Source organism: Gambusia affinis, linkage group LG01 (assembly GCF_019740435.1).
Source record: "Gambusia affinis linkage group LG01, SWU_Gaff_1.0, whole genome shotgun sequence".
NCBI classification, from domain to species: Eukaryota; Metazoa; Chordata; class Actinopteri; order Cyprinodontiformes; family Poeciliidae; genus Gambusia; species Gambusia affinis.
Window position 1 is genome coordinate 43,382,538 of NC_057868.1, and position 19,210 is coordinate 43,401,747.

Genomic DNA, 19,210 nt, shown 5'->3' on the forward strand with positions numbered 1-19,210 from the left:
TGATGCATTTAATTCTAGATTCTTAAAAGTAGCTGATAAACTACTTGGACAAGGGTCTTTATAAAATACTTTAATTTAATTACAGTCTTTTGAATGAGAGGTAAACTGATTTAAAAATAAATATCATATTGTCAAAGTATCTAATAAAGTTAGATCATCTAAGTACTAATTTTTTTAAGTCTGAACTGGTCATACTTGTTTTCCTAAAAATCCAGCCATACTTTTGTAGAATTGTATATTTTTGTATGGTTGGAAGCAAATGTAGCTATAAGAGTTAACAGCCTTTATGACCTGCTCTGTTTGCATGCTAGATATTTCTTCTTCACAGGTTAAGGAATTGTTCACAGGCTGACCAAATGTTTGGCGCATCTTTTGTCCCTGGATATTGTTCTTTACGTATATGTAAAAAGCTGCTGTCTCACCATTTCCTATCTTGCAATGCAGCTAGGGTTTTGAGAAATTCCCCCTTATGTGGGTCAAAAGGTCAGGAAATGAAAAATATTCTGTAGTTTGCTGATTCTTGTCAGGTTTTTGAGTTGTGTAAGTTGCTTCTGACATGCTAGTAATTTCAAAGTTACTATGTACTGGAAATTAATATAAAAGTTTCCTGCTGTTCTCCAGGTAAGTTACTTGTCTGAGACAACCTGTTTTGTTCAGATGGTTTCACCAAAGGATTAACTGAGCTACTGGGTATTAAATAGCACAGCAGGTACGGTTTTCAGTTTTAAAAGTTTAGTTCAAACATGTCAGTCTTGCTTTAAAGTGAAGGTTATGAGTGTTCCTCATACTTGTGCACAGATCAACCTTCCCTCTAGATCAAGCTCAGTGTAACCGTTGAGAAACTCAACCCATTTTAGATTTTTTTAATGCAATCTACATTAATGCAGTTTATTTCAAATTAAATCAAATTAAATCAAATCATACATGCAGCAAACTGTACAAAAATCCCACTGTTATAGTGCAAGTTATACATGGTTTAATATTAAAAATTTGTCTTTCTGATGATATAAAAGTTCTCTGCAGAAAACACCTTATGGCAATTTAATCTTAATCCCACTGCCCTTTTGTAAAGTGAATTTACATTTTATTTGTGCCATTTTGTCTTCTGAGCAGTATGTTTATCTTTTGTGTACGTGTCACACTGCACTATAACACTACTACAAATCACTTAGCATGCATCATTGCACAAAGGAAAAAGTAGAAGACCACTGAATGTGGTGTAATGCAACTGATCATCAAAAATCCTTGTATTATCCCTTTGAAGCAAATATACAACATCTCCACCCTCTAACAGCAACGTGGCAGTGTTAGCAGAGTTAGCGCCGAGTGTAGTTTGATGTTCATATGCCATGAAAATGTACTCTCCATTCTTGACCAGCACAGCCCCTGAACCATGTGAAGAATGTCCATGTCCATAGATGTGGTAATTAAAGTGGTAGACACCTCTCACTGGAGCAGTAAAAAACCCTGCAGGAAATTGTATTTATTTTATTTTAAAACCAGTAATTCAGTTCACTCTGATGTTATATTGCATAAATAACTGTTTTGTTAATAAAATTGCAATACCTGTATTTGGGTTGTAGGCATTCCCAATATTTGAAACAACATTTTTGAAGATCAAAGTCGTGATGTGAATGCATTGAAAGGTCCAATGTCACTTCCACCTGAGGCCAGTAAGGAGGCTGAGAATGCCACTTGTCTCACTGAAAAGAAAAAATATTGTTCTGTGCAACAGCTCTTGAGACAGTTATGAGTTTGATCCAGTGATATGACGACCAGAACCTGAACAAACCTTCTCCTTCTCTCTTCAGAACCTCCACCTGCTTTTGTGTTGAGTTTGTTCTGATTTTAATTTGCTGCAGTTCATCTCCCTGTGCTGGAATTAGAACGATAAAAGGTAGTGAGAAATATATCAGTAAATTGACTGCAAGCAATGTTGTTTTATGGATAATTTACCATCACTACAATTAAAATGCAAAACTTCACAATGGTACACCTAATGAAATATAGCTTAGACATTACAATGGAAGAAACGCTTTATTGATCTGTTTGTTTTTAATATTTGATTTGGACACTGAAATAGTTATAACTCAGATACCTTGGTTCTCCAGCTTTAGCTTATCCAACTCAATCTTTTGCGATTCCAACTCCTTCAGTCTGGCCTCTTGTGCTAAAACAGACAAAAAGACACAAAATGTTAACTAGTTTCATACAAAAACTATAATAAAGAACAAGACAAAATGTTAGTGAATTTGTTCTCAGGTCAAAATATCTTTTAAGAAAAGTACATTTTCACAGGCAAAAATAAATTCAAGCTTTCTTGTCAAACATAATTCTAAAGGTTATGATCATTTTGAGTAAATCATTTTTGTGATTCACTCTGGAACTTAAATGTAAATGTGGTCTTACTGTTAGAAAATACAGCATTGTCCGTCTCATGTCTGTCATTTGTGATCAACCATAATTCTGTGTATTTTCCTACATTTGATGTGCCACAATTGTCTTAATTTTGTTTGTTTTTTACTTCTAATGGATGAAAAATAAATCACTGACACAGGAATAATCTAGTTTCACTTTGAGCTCATGTTTACCATGTGAGTTGAAGCCACATGTAAGCTTTAACTAACTGTGCTTTCACATGTTGTAACCAAAGTCTCCAAAAACACAGAAAAAAGTAGCTCAGAGTCCCTTTGAACTGCGTGAGAATTGTTGGATGATCCCTTCATCAGAAGGGATGAAAACCTCTGGTCCTATAAAAGTACCTGGCAAAACCCTCTTTAGTAAAATATAGAAATATCAACCTTTTTACTAACAATGATACAGTATGTTGTACAAAGTTGCTGGTTTCCTTGTGGTAAGACACTATGACTGTAACTGATTGGATAAAAACAAAGCCACAACATTCAAGTTTCCTCTAAACAAAGGTAGAAATTGTCGTGCACCATCATCATTCAAATCATATCTGTCCATTTAATCATAGACAGATATGATTGAAATTTGGTTCAAACACGAACCAGATTTCATCTGAATTGAAAAATGTTTCTTATTAGATCAACTGTTGCTATTTGATTAAAAAAATATGAATGAATCCATTTCAAAGTCTATAGATATTTAAATTGCATTCCACCACTAAAATGTATTATAAAATACATGGGAAAGTTTGTGTCTTTTTTGTTCAGTGTTGCTAAAAGTGGCAGCATATATACCTTGGTATTGTTGCAGGAGCTCTGACTTTTGCCGTTCCAGTTCTTTAACCTTCGCTGATTGTGCTGAAAAAACACAGAGAAGAACAGAAGCTTGGGTGAGTAAAACCATTTTCAAAGTCCATTTATTGGCAAAATACTGTTTAAATAAACAGACGACTTGCATGTCTGCTTATTTAAATACAAGTCCCCATGTAAGATAAAACACAATATAAATTTGCACTATGCTTAATGTTATACCTTGGTACAATTGCTCCAGTTCTCTCGTCTTTGTTGCTTGGGCTAAAATAGAACCAAGAGTTTATTGGTTCAAGTTTATTTAATGTGGTTTGGTAAAGTCAGGTATTAAAAGTGAGTTATCATACCTTCATTTTCTTTTTGTAAGTACTCCAGGCCCACCTTCAGTCCTGCAACTGAAGCACTCACCTCTCTTAGAACAGCATGGATGTCATTTGAACAGACTTGCTGGTGGGTTAAAACAGTTCCTGCTTCTGTTTCTGGTGAGTCAAGTTGCTTTAAATGTTCAACATCTTTAGGATCATTCTGTCCTTGAAGCTGAACTGCTGAAAAAGAACAGACTAGCAAGAGAAATAGAAACATCTCTTTTCTTGAATCCTACGGCTTTGCAGTTCACCTTTGAGGCTTAGAAGCTAAGTCATGTCTTAAATATCTTTTCTTTATCTGTGATTACCCAGGTAATCATTACCAGATTTTTTTTCCCCACTCTAGAAGATAATAATTTTATCTTTGGATTTGTCATATAAAATTGAGCTTGCAACCATCAAACACAAATTGACAAGCTAGACACCATCTTCTAAAAATAAAAATAAAATAAAGACTTTAAAACGTGTTTTGGAGGGATAATACATATTATATAGATTTTACTTGTAGTAATGTTGATTAATATGCAGATTATATTTCTGATAAGAGTTTGATTTCTTATTGTAAATGAATAAACCAGGATTACGGGCTGCACAGTGGCGCAGTTGGTAGAGCTGTTGCCTTGCAGCAGGAAGGTCCTGGGTTTGATTCCCGGCCCGGGGTCTTTCTGCATGGAGTTTGCATGTTCTCCCTGTGCGTGGTGGGTTCTCTCCGGGTTCTCCGGCTTCCTCCCACAGTCCAAAAACATGACTGTCAGGTTGATTGGTCTCTCTAAATTCTCTCTAGGTGTGAGTGTGTGTGTGAATGGTTGTGTGTCCTGTTTGTTTCTGTGTTGCCCTGCAACATGGGTTCATCCCTGTCCAGGATGAACCCGTCTCTCGCCCGGAACGTAGCTGGAGATTGGCACCAGCAACCCTCCTGACCCCATTAGGGACAAGGGTGTACAGAAAATAAATGGATGGATAAACCAGGCTTAGGGAGCAAAGTTTAACTTGCATTTGCTTCCTCAATATATTGTCTGTGTGATTTATAAGGAAATGAAACCATTATTGACTTTTGATCACCAAACACCAGTGACCTCATTTACTGATTAAATGTGGTTCAAGGTCCATCATAAAGCGGTGAGTGGATTTTCTGTTTTCAAAGTTCTTTACGCTGCTCTGGGGAAAGTGCCTTTTGGTTGACTTCCTTCTCTGATTGGCCATTTAATTGGGTTCAAACTACTGTGTCAAATTTATCAGGTACCATATCATCCATTACTTTATGGTCAGAATAAGTTTGAAATTTGCCCTGCATCACAGCACTACTGCTTACACATATTTATACACAAATAGAAAAAGCACACATTTTAAGATGAGCTGGTGATGGCATTCCACATATTTATTTCAATAAAACAATATTACGTTTAGATCATACTGTCAAAAAACACATACATGTTTTTTTTATATATATATAAATCAAGACATGAAGATGATGCCACAGTACGGCTGAATTTAAAGGCGTCACCCAAAATACTTCATGGAACAGCAAAAAGTTTCGAACATTCTGAATTTAGAGATGTACATTTTGGATTCACTTGCAAACATTTTGCAGCATCATATCTAGTATATGTCAAAAACACGTGAAATGAGATTCTGGGATGTTTAACTGAAAAGTTGGGAAGGGACATTATAAAGGAGGTTAAGGAAAAATGTTCTACTATGACAGATGAGTCAACAGACATTTATATTAAAGTACTTTTGTGGATATTTTGTTGACACATTTACATATAGAGGATTTTCACACACTTCACAAAGAGCTTCCAGTATTTGTTACTACTTTACAATTAGTACTTCTGTATTTTTTTCCCCACATATTTAACCTCAAGGAAGAGAAAAGAATTCACCAACATAATTTTCTTTAGAATAAATGTCAAGATAAAACACCCTTCATAATTTGCAATATTACTGAGCTTGTTGAAAATAACATAGTTTGGTGCTCACATGGTGAAAAGCAGGTGACCGCTGAAGGTGTTATGATGATTCTGACTGTCATGAATCCTTGAATTTTGCCACTGACGTATAAACACAACATCGCCAACCTCTAAGAGTAACGTGGCAGCATTACCAGCTGTAACTCCATGTGAAGGCTGGGTTTCAGTGGCAATGAAAATATGCTGTCCATTCCTCACCAACACTGCAGATACCGAATGTGAAGGACTTCCTGGTCCAAATACGTAGAACTCAAAGTGGTAGGCTCCTCTCACTGGTGCAACAAAAAACCCTGTGGGACATTTTGTTAGTGCTATATATTTGTCAAAACGTTTATGTGAAAAGTGCAAATGAAAAATCAATTGAAAAAATAAATGTCAGTACCTGAGTTTCGATTGTAGGCATTTCCAATGTTTGTAACAACATTTCTGAACACCGGAGTTCTAAACGTGTTAAATGGTCCAAAAGTGTATGAACCCGAGTCCAATAAAGATGCTGAGAAAGCCACTCGTTTCACTGAAAGACAGTAAATTATTTGAATTTCAGCACTTGCTGATACCTTATAAACATATTTGTGTACTTTGAAATGAAATGAGAGTCAATAAGGGACAACAATACTTTTAGTCAATAGGGAAGAAAAGAAGAAGGTGTTTTAAATGTGTGCAAACACTTTCAGCAGATGGCACTACCCTTCTGTTCTTCCTACACTGACCCTGCTGGGATGTGAGGCTCATCTCCAGGAGAGAGAAAAATCCCTACAACTACAAAGCAGTGCAACTTAAAAGTTGCTTTGGCTTCCACAAGCTTGACTTGAGCAGCAAATTAGCTTTACAACTTTATATGTAGTCGGGATGCTTTCCTCTAAAAATCAGAATAAAACATCCAGACTGATTTATCTCTTCTTTGAGAGATTCACTGCCATGTAGAAAAACAGAATGAATCCACAGCTATAGTGTCAGTAGTTGATACCATGCAGTACAAAAAATAATAATCTAACTGACATGGTATCGTGGTAAAAATGTTTTTCATTTGTTTGTTTGTTTTTTGTATGCAACTGTAATGAATAATGATTCTGTTCTTGAATGTACAAACCTTCTCCTTCCCTCTTCAGAGCATGCACTTGGTTTTCAGTGATTTTTGCCCTGGCTTTAATGGTGATCAATTCGTCTTCTTGAACTGAAATTATGCAAGCAAAAAAGTCAAAGTGAAAAGCAAACAAAAAAATGTTAAAAACACATTGCTTTCATGACTTGTGCAATAAAACCCTGTCAACTGTTTGGAGGGGGAAAATAATCAAATTTTTGTACTCGTTGTCCTACTTGGCACTGTAATATACTGTATATTACATAATATAAAGACATGCTACTAGAAATTTCTTTTAGAGTCTTTGGCATGATAAAAACGACTCTAACATGCTGACCAAATGCGTCACTAGATAGCTATGAGTCATGCAAGCGCAATCTGCATGGAGATAGATGTTTGTTAGTCTGTCTTGTCCATCCATCTATCTATTGCTAAAGAACTTGGAAAATTAAGAATCTCTTTCCTCTGAGTCCACATCATAGGTACGGTAAATACCTTGGTTCTGTTGCTCCATTTCTGTCATCTTTACATCTTGTGCTAAAAGTGAAAGCAAAACCCCAAATTATAACAGTTATGTTTTAATTAAACAATGCAACATTCTTCAGGTCTCCAGTGTGCAACATTGTGGATTTAAGAGCAGATACCTTGGTTCTTTTGCTCCAGTTTACTTGTTTTCATGACTTGTGCTAATAAACAATAAAAAACAAAAAATACAAATGGCAAAATCATTTTTGAACAAATAAAACATTCTGTCTATTAGGTCAATGTTAACTTTAAATACCTTTCAGCTGTTGCTTAAGCTCCTCCAGTTCTCTTGTCTTAGCTGTTTGTATTAATAAATGAAAAAGAAATTGAATTTAATGTTGTTTGATGTTGCTTCCATATAAACGCCAGCAGTGATTTATCAAGGTAAACATACCTTCATTATCTCTCTGCAAGTACTTCACTTCCACCTTCAGTCGGGCCAATGAGGCTGTAATCTCTGGCAGCACAACACTGACATCCTGCGTGGACGGGTTTTGTTTGGCGTTTTCTCCTTCTTCTTCCTTTGATGAATTTTGCCTTAAATGTGAAAGAGTTTCATTGTCAGACTCTGCTTGAAAATGAGCAGTGGAAAGAGCGCAGATTAGCAGTAACAATAGGAAAGACATGTTGATCTTCATTTTCAATGTCTGTAATGATGTGAGACTTTTATAGAGCATTTATGATTTCTGACTATTAATTAACAAAATTCTTTGTCAGAAACACGTGCAGGTGATAAGACAAATTACAGTGGAAAACGACAACAGAAACAGTGTTGGTGGAATTTGACCTATTTTTGTCTCACTTTATCTGACACATAAAAGATTGTTGCAGTCAAACATTACCATCACCAAAATATGATTTATGATCAGATAGTAGAGAGAAAACATACAGAATGGGCCAAATCGTAAAGTCTACACACCTCAAGGACAACCTTTTGAGTTCCTCTAAGTGAACTGTCTGAAATTTAAGTTTTTATTGTTTATTTTTATAAAATACAAAGTACAACAACTGTCAGAGAGAGAGACCTTTTATTACTCCTATATAAAACACTCAGTGAGCGCATACATCACGTGAATACTCTTAATTTGATGTAATCTGTCATCACTGCATGTATTGCTGTAATATATATAATCTTTTCTTCTTTCTTTCTTTTTTTCTTTCTTTCTCTCTTTCTTTCTTCTTGCACTCTTTTTTCTTTCTTTCTTCTTTTTAACTATGTACTGATCATCAGTTTTGAGATATCTTTGTACTGTTTTTATGGTGATGATTCAGATTTTTGAGTAAAACACAAAAGTGTGGTGAAAAGTATGAATAGAAAAAACCCCAAAGATTTAAGCCATGATTTACACTGCCATGCTTCTTTCAATAAAGAAATCTAATATATCTTATGATATTGAGAGCGAAACATTTTACCCCTTTTCCATTTCATACTTCCGCAGTTTAGATGATTTTGTGCTTCCTTTTTTCAGTAGGAAAAGCTCTACAACTTAAAATATATGTGAGACTATTATTATTATTATTATTATTATTATTATTATTATTATTATTATTATTATTATTATTATTATTATGGATTCACTCAGACACATGCAATGGATGTGCTAACTTTCACATCCATTGACTTTTCAGACTTTTCACTTTCTTAAAGTGAAAAACAATTTCCATCTTCTTAGTGTGCTGTTAGTAGCTACATCCAAATATTTGTTCATTGTGACATGGAAACTGCTTTACTATAAAGTAAACCTGTTCAATAAAATCTCCTTCAAATAAGGCAGAGATTATGTTATAAGGATAATGTTAAAAAGGACAGTCTTTCTGGAACAACTTGCACAGTGTTCAAAGTTTTATCTGATAACACTCAGTTTGCTTCCTGCTTAGATACAACAAGGCAGACTGTAATGGAGAGCAAAGTTTAATGAGAATTTTCTGCATAGGACAATGATAATTGTATAGTAATTTAGATTTAAAATTACTAAGTCGAGGTACTATGAGGTACTATGGTACTATGATGTGTGTATATATGTATAAATACACACCATGAACATGTTCCAAGCTTAGCACAGGGCCACCACAGAGACACAAAGAACAGACCCTCATAGATGCACAAACACAACCTGAGGTTTCATGAGATAGGATTGCCCAGACTAGAGGTTCATAAATCAATCATGGAATAAGTCCATGTCATTATTACTGCACCCAAATACACAAGTCCTTCACTTGAGATAAGATATATTATTCAGAGTTACAGAAATAAAAAATATAGTTTATGTACAAGCAGAATATATGTATTACAGTCAAGAACAAAAACAGTCTGCAAACGAGTAGAGCTAAGAAAGGGTCCATGAAGTTGACTTCATTTCTTTAATGTAATGTAAAGACAGTATTGAACAAGAAGACTGGCTTAATTATTGCTGATATTATATAGTCAGGGGTAATGGTGTCAGGTATAATAGTTATTCAGGTATAATTCCACACCTAATTAAAATAGACACATTTGCTGCTCACATGGTGAAAAGTAGATAAGCACTAAAGGTAATAAAATGCTTCATAAGATAAGCTTATGATACAGCTAATAAAGATAATACTTTTTATCTGTATTATTGACTGTGATGTTTAAAAAAAGTCAAAAGTATGTTTCAGTGAAAGATAGACTTTATTTTTTTTCTAAAATAAACAGTTGCTAAACATAAGAGTTTCTATTAAAACAAATCAAAATTTCTTCCAGTAAAGAATTTGCTTTAAAAACTTGAAAGTTTATTATTGGTTTGTTTTGTCTGATGTTACTAAAATAAACACTTAGAATACAATTTTTAACAAGAAATACACAAATTATGGCTGCTGAGGATTGGTTTGATGTAATAATACCAGAGAAACGGAAGATCTGGATAAAACTCAAACAATATAAAAAAATGCTTTTTATCTAGCTTGTGGAGTTCAGACATGATTGTTATGATGATACAATGTTTTCTTCTTGAGGAAAATCAGCACTCCTTGATCCTCACATGGGGAAAAGCAGATGACCACTGAAGGTTGTGTGATGATTTTCGTTATCATAAATTATGGAGTTTTCCCACTGACGCAAAAACACAACGTCTCCAACCTCTAACAGCAATGTGGCACTATTACCACCATTACCACAGTGAGAAGCCTGATGTTCAAATCCGATAACAATATGTTCTCCATTTTTGAACAACGCAGCACCTGAACCATGAGAATCATGTCCATGTCCAAAGATAAAGAACTCAAAGTGGTAGACTCCTCTCACTGGTGCAATAAAAAACCCTGGGGAACACATTTTTATGTTTTAGTTCAATTTTATAGTTTCCATAAATAATACCAATCATAATGTAAAAATTCTGGTACCTGTATCTGGGTTATATGCATTTCCGATGTTTGCAATAACACGCCTGAAGACCAGATTCGTCTGTGCATTAAATGGTCCAGTGTCTCCACCACCTGAGTCCAACAAGGAGGCTGAGAAAGCCACTCGATTCACTGTGAGGTCAAAATATAAGTTTATTAGGTTTTAATAGTTACTTATGACAATAAACAATAATTTGTTTAGAAAAATATTTCAAAGAATCCACATTAGTCCATGTTATCTTCAGAACATTTAAGTCTCTCTTCTTCTTTAACAAGATCAAATTAAATCCTGAAACCATTCAAAACTTTAGTATCCAAACAATTTAAAACATGGTGAACTTCAGTTTTTAAAATCATTTTTGGTGACTGATATGATTGTTGCACCAGTGAGTTTCTTTTTTTTAAATTCACAAACCTTCTCCTTCTCTCCTCAGAATCTCCACATCGTTTTCAGTGTTGTTTACCTTGACTTTAACACTGATTAGTTCCTCTGCCTGAGCTGAAATCATACAAATAAAATAATTGTGCACTCAAAAAAAAAATGAGTTGAACCAACTTAATTGGATTGCTTTGATTGGTAACAACTAATTCAATTAAGTTTAACCAACTCAGGTTAACTTAGGAAATTGAGTTCTACCCAACTCGATTTACTAACTTTATCCAACTCAATATATTATGATGATCTAACTCAATTCATTAAGTTTATCCAACTCAATTTATTAGGTTTTTTAAACTGAATTCATTAAGTTTGTTTAACTTGACAAATTTTAGTCAGTCTTACTCAAATTTTTTAGTTTTCTTCAAATAAAGAAGGATCTTTTTTTAGGTCTCAGGCAGCCTTTACTTGAGAGTAGTTAGATAGGAAAGTGTTAATGACAGAGAAGAAAGCAGCAAAGGTCATCCAGCCGGAATCAAACTTACAACTGCGCCGTCGAGGACTAAGGCCTGTGAGTTGTGCTCTACCTCTGTACCACCACACTTTGGATGATACAGGATGATACAGGATCTGAAGCTTTCATCATGATGTTAGATTTAGATATGAACACAACATTGAACTTAATTGCATCAAATACACTTTAGAGTGCATTCTAAGAAGTGAACTCTAAATAGACTTTATTAGACACTCTAAAGTGTATTTATCTAAAAATACATTTTGTACAACGTCACCATTGAATTTAATTGCATCAAGTTAAGTATCCTAAGTCTGATGTCATGATGCAAGCGTCATGACAGGGACAGATCCTGTATCATCCAGCGTGCTGTGGTGGTGCAGGGATAGAGCACAACCACTGCAGGTTGTCGCAGGTTCACTTACGGCCAGATGACCTTTGCTGTCTTGCCCCTCTGTCATTACTCACTGTCCTGTTTAACTACAGTCAAATAAAGGCTGCCTGAGCCAAGAGACTCTTTTAAAAGAGAGATATTCCATGTCTTTTTATTTGAAGTAAACTAAATGATTTGAGTAAAACTGACTTACATTTGTTGAGTTTAAACAACTTAATTTATTAAGTTGAGTCAAGTGAATTGAAGTACTTGTTACTAGTTGAAGAAATACAATTAAATTGAACCAACGTAATTGATTAAGTTGGTTATATGTTTGGGCTTGAGATGAGAGAAATTGGTAGGTGACACAAAGATGATAAAACAAGATGATTTCTTAATTGTATCTATTATTCCATTTTGTAAGTCAGTTTATTGTTATCTAAATACCTTGGTGCTGTTGTTTTAGCTTGTCCAACGTTTTCTCCAGGACCTGCAACTCTCTTTCCTTATCTGAAGAATTGAACAAAACAAACTTTACAGTAACATTTAACAGAGTTCAAGTTAGCCAACATAACAATATTAAACAGTGACGTGCGGTCAGGGGAGGCAGGTGAGTCAGAGCCTAAATGGTAGGGTAGGGATAGGGTTAAGGTAAGCCTAACTCTCGCACTACCCTAACCCTATTCCTCTCTGTTATCATGAAAAATAATATATAATGATAACATAATTTATATTGCTATATTTACTTTGTGGTCTGTACTATAAAGTATTTGTTTTTCATTTAACTTAACCAATTTTCATTATTTTTTCTTCAAAATTACTGAATGTTCACAATTTCCCATTTAAGCGAAGCCGGTGGCTGCCACTCGATGAGAGCATGTTCCTCCTGTCTGTATTAAAATGGTTTTCCATAATTTAGCTTATGCATAGTGTACAGTTGTTTTTGTTTTTTTGTTTTCGGCACTAACTGTGTGTGTAACGTGTTTCGTGTGCGGAGGAACGATCATAAATGGCAGAAAACAAATTCGAGGTGTGGCAGGCAGTTCTCTTGCCTCATGGCAGGAGGCGCTCATGTTCCCAGACTTTACAACTGCAGAGTAAATACAGGAAAAGCGAGTAAGCCATACAGTAAAGTGCAACGATATATTTATAGTTTTCTCCTCTTACCACAGCAATCACTTATTACCAATCGCAAAATAAACATTAAACCTAAAACCTACTACTGCAACAGACTGAATGTTGGGAAATATTTAAGTATTTTTTGTGGCGTGGTTGTCAGTTGCTATGGCAACGAGTCTGCGCGTAGCTTGGCCAATGCAGAGAGCGAGAAATACATGGTTTTGAGTTGTTTTTGCCTTTGCTGTGGACCATAGCACTAAATTAATAATAACTACATTTCCAGTTTTTATTGGGTTAACGGAATTATTCTACCGTGGCAGTGTGGCTATGGATGGCATGTAAATGAAATGTCTTTTTGCCCTCCAGCGTGGTTCGCATGCAACAATAACATGCAGAGGGTCTATATTTGTATACCTGATTTGCCTCACCAGCTATGAACCTCACCGCACATCACTGATATTAACACATTGTACAGATTTTTGCCCTATGTTTGCATTGTTAAAACATCTTTTAAACTGAAACTATTCAACATAAAAAATTAAAATGATTAAAAACTTAAATGTTCTGTGTTTTACTTTTATTTTATTTTTTTCTTTGTTTCATACTTTGGTTCTGTTGTTTCAGCTTCTCCAATTCCTCCTTCTGGAACTGAAGTTGTAGCGCTTTAGCTGTTGTGATGAATAGTAAATATTAATGTATTTTTTACATTAACAACATAACATTTATATATAACAATATATTATTCAAAGCTGTGATTCCTAAGAATTTACATCTACTGGAGCTTCATACCTTCATTATCTTTCTTTACGTACTCCATGTCAACCTTCAGTCTGGCCAACGATGCGCTCATCTCTCTCAGCACAGTACTGATGTCCTGTGTACAGGTTTGCTGATTATTTGTGAGGTTTTCTGTGTCTCCTACCTGCGATCCAGTTTGCCTTAAATGGGAAATCATTTTACTGTTGGAGTCTGCCTCGAGCTGAACTGTGGAGAGACCACAAAGTAGTAGCAAAGCATGGAAAAGCATCAACGTCTCCATTTTCAGGCTCTCTGGTGGTCTACTTTGTGCTTTCTGCCTTAATCCAACCCTTAAATAGCTTCTTTGACAATAGCTGATTGTCACTTGCCAGATTGTAATAAAACATTGCACTTTGAACATTGTTTGTCGTTTCTGTGTGCATGTACTTACCTGCGTGTGTGTGTGTGCAAGGGAGGATGAGCAGCCTCATGAGATTGTCATTTACAGCATTAAAACCGGCCCAGTGCCGTGATTGTTTTATTTATTTATTTATTTATTTTTTTTTGAGACCACAATTAAATTTTTTCTGTCAGATAATAACTCATACCAAACTGTCACAACATATTATATGTAAAGTATTTTTTAACTAAAAAAAACATTTTTATAAAATATCTTTTTATATTTTCCTATTTTTAAAAGACATATATTTTTCATGAAAATATTTTACAAATATTTTATATTTATTATGACAATATCTATGTGCTCTGCCTAGCTCAGATAAAACATTTTAAGAACATCTCTTACCACTCATGTATGCTGATAGAATAGAATTCAACTTTATTGTCATTGCACTGTCACAATACAAGCAACGAAATATGATGTGATACATGTTTGTTCCTGTGTCACCACATGACCACAGTGATTTGCAGTCACTGAGAAATAGTGTCTGTAAGTTCAATGGTTACATGCGCCACAGTTTTCTCCAGCAAGATGCAGGAAACAAAATTGTTATTATTTTTTATTAGAAATCAGCACTTAAAACAATGAGGCCACCAACCAGAGTACACTAGAAACCTAGATTCAGTCACACTGTCAGACCTGCATTTTATGAGCAACACAATATCTATTATGAAGTTAGCCTACTACAATCAGTGGGCCATTTCAGGAAGTCCACAATACAGCTCTTATTGCAAAGAAATTCTTGAATTTCTGAACACTTCTAAGAGGTTAAAATTTTTAATGACCTTTTCCTTTTCTTTTTTTGCACAAAAAAGACAAGCAACAAAAGGCAAAGCCAGGGTTACCTTCTCTTTATACTATAAACCAAATGATAAAGAGGATTTTCTCTTATCGCCTCCTCATTAAAAGCATCATCATCATTAATCACACCCATGTATCATCTTAGAAAAAGGCTGGCATGGCAACATTTTGGTCTGGTTTCATATATATTGTTTTGATCTTTGAAGTGGCTTTATTAAGTAAATAGATATAAAAATGTGAAATCTGTAATTTTCTCTGTAACCAAGTCCCAATCCACGTCCTTATTGTTGCTGAAACAGTAAAAAGCAGTGCAGAATTTTTTTAAGTTTCTGTTTTGTTGATGGAAAAATATCATTATATTCTTTTCCAAAGATAAAAAGTATCCATTCTCATTCCAAAATTAGGAAATTAGGAAAAGAGCAAACACTTTTTCACACCACTGTGGCTCCGTGTCAGTTCTGATTAGTTGTAGAGATGATGATAAAAATCAGCACTGCTTGATTCTCACATGGTGAAAAGCAGGTGACCACTGAAGGTTGTGTGATGATTTTGGTTATCATAAATCCTTGAGTTTTTCCACTGGCGCAAAAATATAACATCTCCAACCTCTAACAGCAAGGTGACACCATTAGCGGAATTAGCAGCATGAGAAGGCTGATGTTCAAATGCAATAAAAATATGATGCCCATTCTTGGTCAACACAGCGCCTGCAGTATATGAAGCATGTCCATGTCCATAGATATAGAACTCAAAGTGGTAGGCTCCTTTGACTGGAGCTGTGAAAAAACCTGAAATGAAAAATAATAATAATAAAATAAATAATAACAATAACCATCATCATAACGTAAACTGAGGTACCTGTATTTGGGTTGTAGGCATTTCCAATGTTTGAAACAACATGTCTGAAGACCAACGGTGTGTGTGTGTTGAATGGACCAGTATGTCCATCACCTGATGCCAACAAGGAAGCTGAGAAAGCCACTTGTTTCACTGTAAGTCAGGAAGTAATTATTAGGATCCACCATGAAATGATCCACTGTAAGTCGATTTGATTTGAATAAAAAAGAAGAATGTGGGATTAAAAATGTGGTCTGATTTTTAAGAACAACAGTGCATTATTTATTTTTTAAACAAATGTAACATTTTTAACAAATGTGACTGTTGCCATAGTGAGTTTATTTCTGAATTCACCAACCTTCTCCTTCTCTCCTCAGAGCCTCCACCTGCTTTTCAGTGACGTTTGCTCTGGTTTGAACTCTCAGCAGTTCCTCTGCATGAGTTGAAATTATGCAAAGCAAAACAAATAGCTATCAACATATGATTAAAAGATTATTTGTTGGATTCCATTTACGTTTATCCAGAGACAACACAGATGACAGAATAATTATCTTCAGTTTAAGACAAAAAATAAAATTTATTCACTTCTACTTGTGAAAAAATACATTTGGTGTCTTTGTTGATTCTTTCTTGTCAGCTTAGCAGGTCTAATGTAAAAATAATACTCTTATGACTATTATTTATCACAATGACAGAAAACAGTTTTTTTTTGTTTCATTTTAACATTTGCTAAAATTTTTAATCATGGCAGCTGACATGAAAAGTCATGTTTTGATACATGTAATAAGAGTTTATTTTTGATTTTTTAAATTATTGGCACACCTTGATGTTGTTCTTTCAGCTTGTCGAACTCTTTCTTCTGCACCTCCAGTTCTTTCATCATAACTGTGTGTGGATCAAAGAAAAAATATAATTTTTGACAGAAAAATAAAAAATACTGTCTTTGCAATAAATATTCACATCCAAATATTTCTGTTGCTAAATTTGTCCATTACGTCTTATTTTTGGTCAATCAGTCAAGTCTATTTTTATTGCACATTTCGGCAGCAAGGCAGTTTAAACTGCTTCATATCTTAAAAACACAAAAGTCAACAATTGAAACATTACATTTTTCCAAGTGCCACCATTACAAATCAAAATATCATTTGGTGTTTCACTTATTATGGCACTAAAGCAACTCTAAACTGGTGGGTTTTAAGTCTAGATGTAAAGAAACTCAGTGTTTCGCTGGGGAAGACCCAGGACACGCTAGAGCAGGGGTGGGCACTCCTGGTCATTCACTTGGCAACTATCATTCTCCTGCAACGTTTAGATGTATCTCTACTTCAACACACCTGAGTCAAATAATGAGGTCATTAGCAGGACTCTGGAGGACCTGACTGCACTTGGGAGGTGATTCAGCTGTTGGATTCAGGTGTGTTGGACCAGGGAGACATCTAAGAGTTACAGGACACCGGCCCTCAAGGACCAGGATTGCTCACCCCTGTGCTAGAGGGACTACGCTTCTCAGCTAGTCTAGGAACGCCTTGGGATTTCCTCAGAGGAGCTGGAACAAGTGGCTGGGGAGAGCAAACTATGGGCCTCCCTTCTTAGACTGCTGACCCAGCAACCTGACCCTGGTTAAACGGAAGCGGATGGATGGATGGATGGATGGATGGATGGATGGATGGATGGATGGATGGATGGATGGATGGATGGATGGATGGATGGATGGATGGATAAGTAAATGCACATCCATACACACACACTAATATGCATGATACACACAGCATAATAGAATACAGACAGTAATGTTAACTAGCTTGGTTACCTAGTGAGTTTCAAGAAACATGCTCCTTCTATCCCCTCCTCCCCTCCTTTCGCTGCCCCCACACACACGCTCACATAATGAATGCCACCATTGTTCCAACATTGCTGTTGTAAAATTGCTGTTGTTGTCATTTCGTTTCAGAAATCTTCTACAAATCACCACAAATGTTCTACAATTTCTTCTAAAAATGCTTAAAAAGGTGAAAAATGAGAATATTTCAGACTTGAAAAAATCCTTGTGTGAAATAAAACACAGCAGAACATATCATACTAAACATTAATTTTATTCAAAATGACAAAAGTAGCATAAAAACACATTGATTTAAACACGGGTCCAAAGAGACCCACTCATGGAAGAATGTATAGTCAATATGTCATTCATCAGAGGGTTAACAATAACATATTAGCACAATTGTTCAAAGAAATTATTCCAAATGCTGTACTTGTGTTACCTTCATAGTCTCTCTGTAGGTACCTCATCTCCACCTTCAGTTCAGCCAACGAGGCGCTCATCTCTCTCAGCACAGCATGGATGTCCTGTGTAAAGGTTTGTTGGTTGTCTGAGAGATTTCCTGTGTCTCCTCCCTGTGATCCAGTTTGCCTTAACTGTGAAATAATTTCATTGTCGGCTGCAGCTTGGAGCTGAGCTGTGGAGAGAGAGCAGATCAGAAACAATGCAGGAAAAAATATTGTGATCTCCATTTTTAGTTTCAGTCTCCTCGGGTCAGGTCTGTGGGTTTTGAGGCAACCAAAGCTTTAAATATTCACTTTACTATCAGTGAGTAATGATTAACTTTTTTTTTTTTTTTTTGAGAAAAGTGTGCAGGTGATAAGACTTGAAAATATTTTATACTGATTACTCATTGATCTGAAATTTGTATCAAGGAAAATGTGAGACATCATTGTAAGCGATCACCATGAGAGTTATCCAAACTTTCTGTAATTCTTTTTACAAAAACAGTTTCAAGGAAATAATATCCTGGAGGACAATATCTAAAGAGAAATTTGAACATCTATAAACTTCAGTGGTATAGACTGGTATAAAGCATCTAGATTCCTCAACTCATGAACAGTTTAGGTATTAATGATCAAAAAATATATACAATGCCACATGTGCTGACCAAGATGGACTTTGTTATACAGTTATCTGCACAAGTTTATATTAAACTCTCATGCAGGAAATAGTCAACCATTGCTGACATGAGAAGAAGTTCTTTGGAAGAGTTCCAGATAAATAATTAGAAAGTGAGCTGTTTTCCAACTCGCATTATATTTTCATTTCAAATGCAGCTTTAATGAAAATGCTGCAGAATCCTACATTTCTGAAATTTCTGAGAGGTTTATGTTTTAATGTGTTTTAATGTGTGATTAATAACAACAACAAAAATCCACCCCAAACATTGTGATTTTATCATGTTATAACCCAGTAACGTGCCATGATAGATGAGTGATAAGGACTATTTTCTCTCTGTGCTTCCTCAATAACTGTAGTATAAATGATAAGCTCTTATTTGGTCTCAGACTGATCAACCAACACTTACCAGATAGCAGCATCAGACATGTGATAAACTGCTGATAACAAAGTATTCTTCTGATGTGCTTCCTCAGAAAACAACACGTGAAGAAAAGAAATATAACTTTGGAAGAAATGTTGCAGT

At 35.2% G+C, this 19,210-nt stretch overlaps 4 protein-coding genes across 4 annotated transcripts; all 4 read right to left on the reverse strand.

The window, feature by feature from the left end:
• Nucleotides 1-1,388: 1,388 nt before the first annotated feature.
• LOC122836532 (autophagy-related protein 23-like) lies at nucleotides 1,389-3,814 on the reverse strand. The gene is made up of 7 exons (XM_044126125.1): nucleotides 3,569-3,814; nucleotides 3,444-3,485; nucleotides 3,207-3,269; nucleotides 2,099-2,170; nucleotides 1,793-1,876; nucleotides 1,567-1,703; nucleotides 1,389-1,467 (listed from the first exon to the last, which is right to left on the reverse strand). Exons 1-6 carry the CDS (start codon nucleotides 3,801-3,803, stop codon nucleotides 1,618-1,620), a joined length of 582 nt encoding a protein of 193 aa, XP_043982060.1. The 5' UTR covers nucleotides 3,804-3,814; the 3' UTR covers nucleotides 1,389-1,467; nucleotides 1,567-1,617.
• A 1,141-nt stretch (nucleotides 3,815-4,955) lies between these two features.
• LOC122836539 (complement C1q-like protein 4) lies at nucleotides 4,956-7,778 on the reverse strand. The gene is made up of 7 exons (XM_044126136.1): nucleotides 7,557-7,778; nucleotides 7,419-7,460; nucleotides 7,282-7,323; nucleotides 7,133-7,174; nucleotides 6,647-6,730; nucleotides 5,939-6,070; nucleotides 4,956-5,846 (listed from the first exon to the last, which is right to left on the reverse strand). Exons 3-7 carry the CDS (start codon nucleotides 7,313-7,315, stop codon nucleotides 5,563-5,565), a joined length of 576 nt encoding a protein of 191 aa, XP_043982071.1. The 5' UTR covers nucleotides 7,316-7,323; nucleotides 7,419-7,460; nucleotides 7,557-7,778; the 3' UTR covers nucleotides 4,956-5,562.
• Nucleotides 7,779-9,921: 2,143 nt separating this feature from the next.
• LOC122836323 (multimerin-2-like) lies at nucleotides 9,922-14,005 on the reverse strand. The gene is made up of 6 exons (XM_044126102.1): nucleotides 13,697-14,005; nucleotides 13,513-13,575; nucleotides 12,236-12,298; nucleotides 10,941-11,024; nucleotides 10,526-10,657; nucleotides 9,922-10,444 (listed from the first exon to the last, which is right to left on the reverse strand). Exons 1-6 carry the CDS (start codon nucleotides 13,944-13,946, stop codon nucleotides 10,161-10,163), a joined length of 876 nt encoding a protein of 291 aa, XP_043982037.1. The 5' UTR covers nucleotides 13,947-14,005; the 3' UTR covers nucleotides 9,922-10,160.
• Nucleotides 14,006-14,521: 516 nt separating this feature from the next.
• Nucleotides 14,522-18,265, reverse strand: LOC122836440 (complement C1q-like protein 2). The gene is made up of 5 exons (XM_044126110.1): nucleotides 18,005-18,265; nucleotides 16,566-16,628; nucleotides 16,102-16,176; nucleotides 15,765-15,896; nucleotides 14,522-15,694 (listed from the first exon to the last, which is right to left on the reverse strand). The coding sequence occupies exons 1-5, from the start codon at nucleotides 18,252-18,254 to the stop codon at nucleotides 15,411-15,413; spliced, it is 804 nt and encodes a 267-aa protein (XP_043982045.1). The 5' UTR covers nucleotides 18,255-18,265; the 3' UTR covers nucleotides 14,522-15,410.
• Nucleotides 18,266-19,210: the final 945 nt, after the last annotated feature.

Bases quoted from the DNA above. Each gene is read 5' to 3' on its own strand.
- LOC122836440 (XM_044126110.1), bottom strand. From the start codon at position 18,254: ATGGAGATCACAATATTTTTTCCTGCATTGTTTCTGATCTGCTCTCTC. The intron at 16,177-16,565 runs GTGTGCCAATAA...CAACTCATGCAG, and splicing joins GCTGAAAGAACAACATCAAG to AGGAACTGCTGAGAGTTCAA. The intron at 15,695-15,764 runs GTACCTCAGTTT...TTTTCATTTCAG, and splicing joins TGCCTACAACCCAAATACAG to GTTTTTTCACAGCTCCAGTC.
- LOC122836323 (XM_044126102.1), bottom strand. From the start codon at position 13,946: ATGGAGACGTTGATGCTTTTCCATGCTTTGCTACTACTTTGTGGTCTC. The intron at 10,658-10,940 runs GTTTGTGAATTT...TTGACCTCACAG, and splicing joins TCTGAGGAGAGAAGGAGAAG to TGAATCGAGTGGCTTTCTCA. The intron at 10,445-10,525 runs GTACCAGAATTT...TGTGTTCCCCAG, and splicing joins TGCATATAACCCAGATACAG to GGTTTTTTATTGCACCAGTG.
- LOC122836532 (XM_044126125.1), bottom strand. From the start codon at position 3,803: ATGTTTCTATTTCTCTTGCTAGTCTGTTCTTTTTCAGCAGTTCAGCTT. The intron at 3,486-3,568 runs GTATGATAACTC...GTTCTATTTTAG, and splicing joins CTTACAAAAAGAAAATGAAG to CCCAAGCAACAAAGACGAGA. The intron at 1,877-2,098 runs GTATCTGAGTTA...TTCTAATTCCAG, and splicing joins GCTAAAGCTGGAGAACCAAG to CACAGGGAGATGAACTGCAG.
- LOC122836539 (XM_044126136.1), bottom strand. From the start codon at position 7,315: ATGAAAACAAGTAAACTGGAGCAAAAGAACCAAG. The intron at 6,731-7,132 runs GTATTTACCGTA...GCATAATTTCAG, and splicing joins AATGGAGCAACAGAACCAAG to TTCAAGAAGACGAATTGATC. The intron at 6,071-6,646 runs GTTTGTACATTC...ACTGTCTTTCAG, and splicing joins TCTGAAGAGGGAAGGAGAAG to TGAAACGAGTGGCTTTCTCA.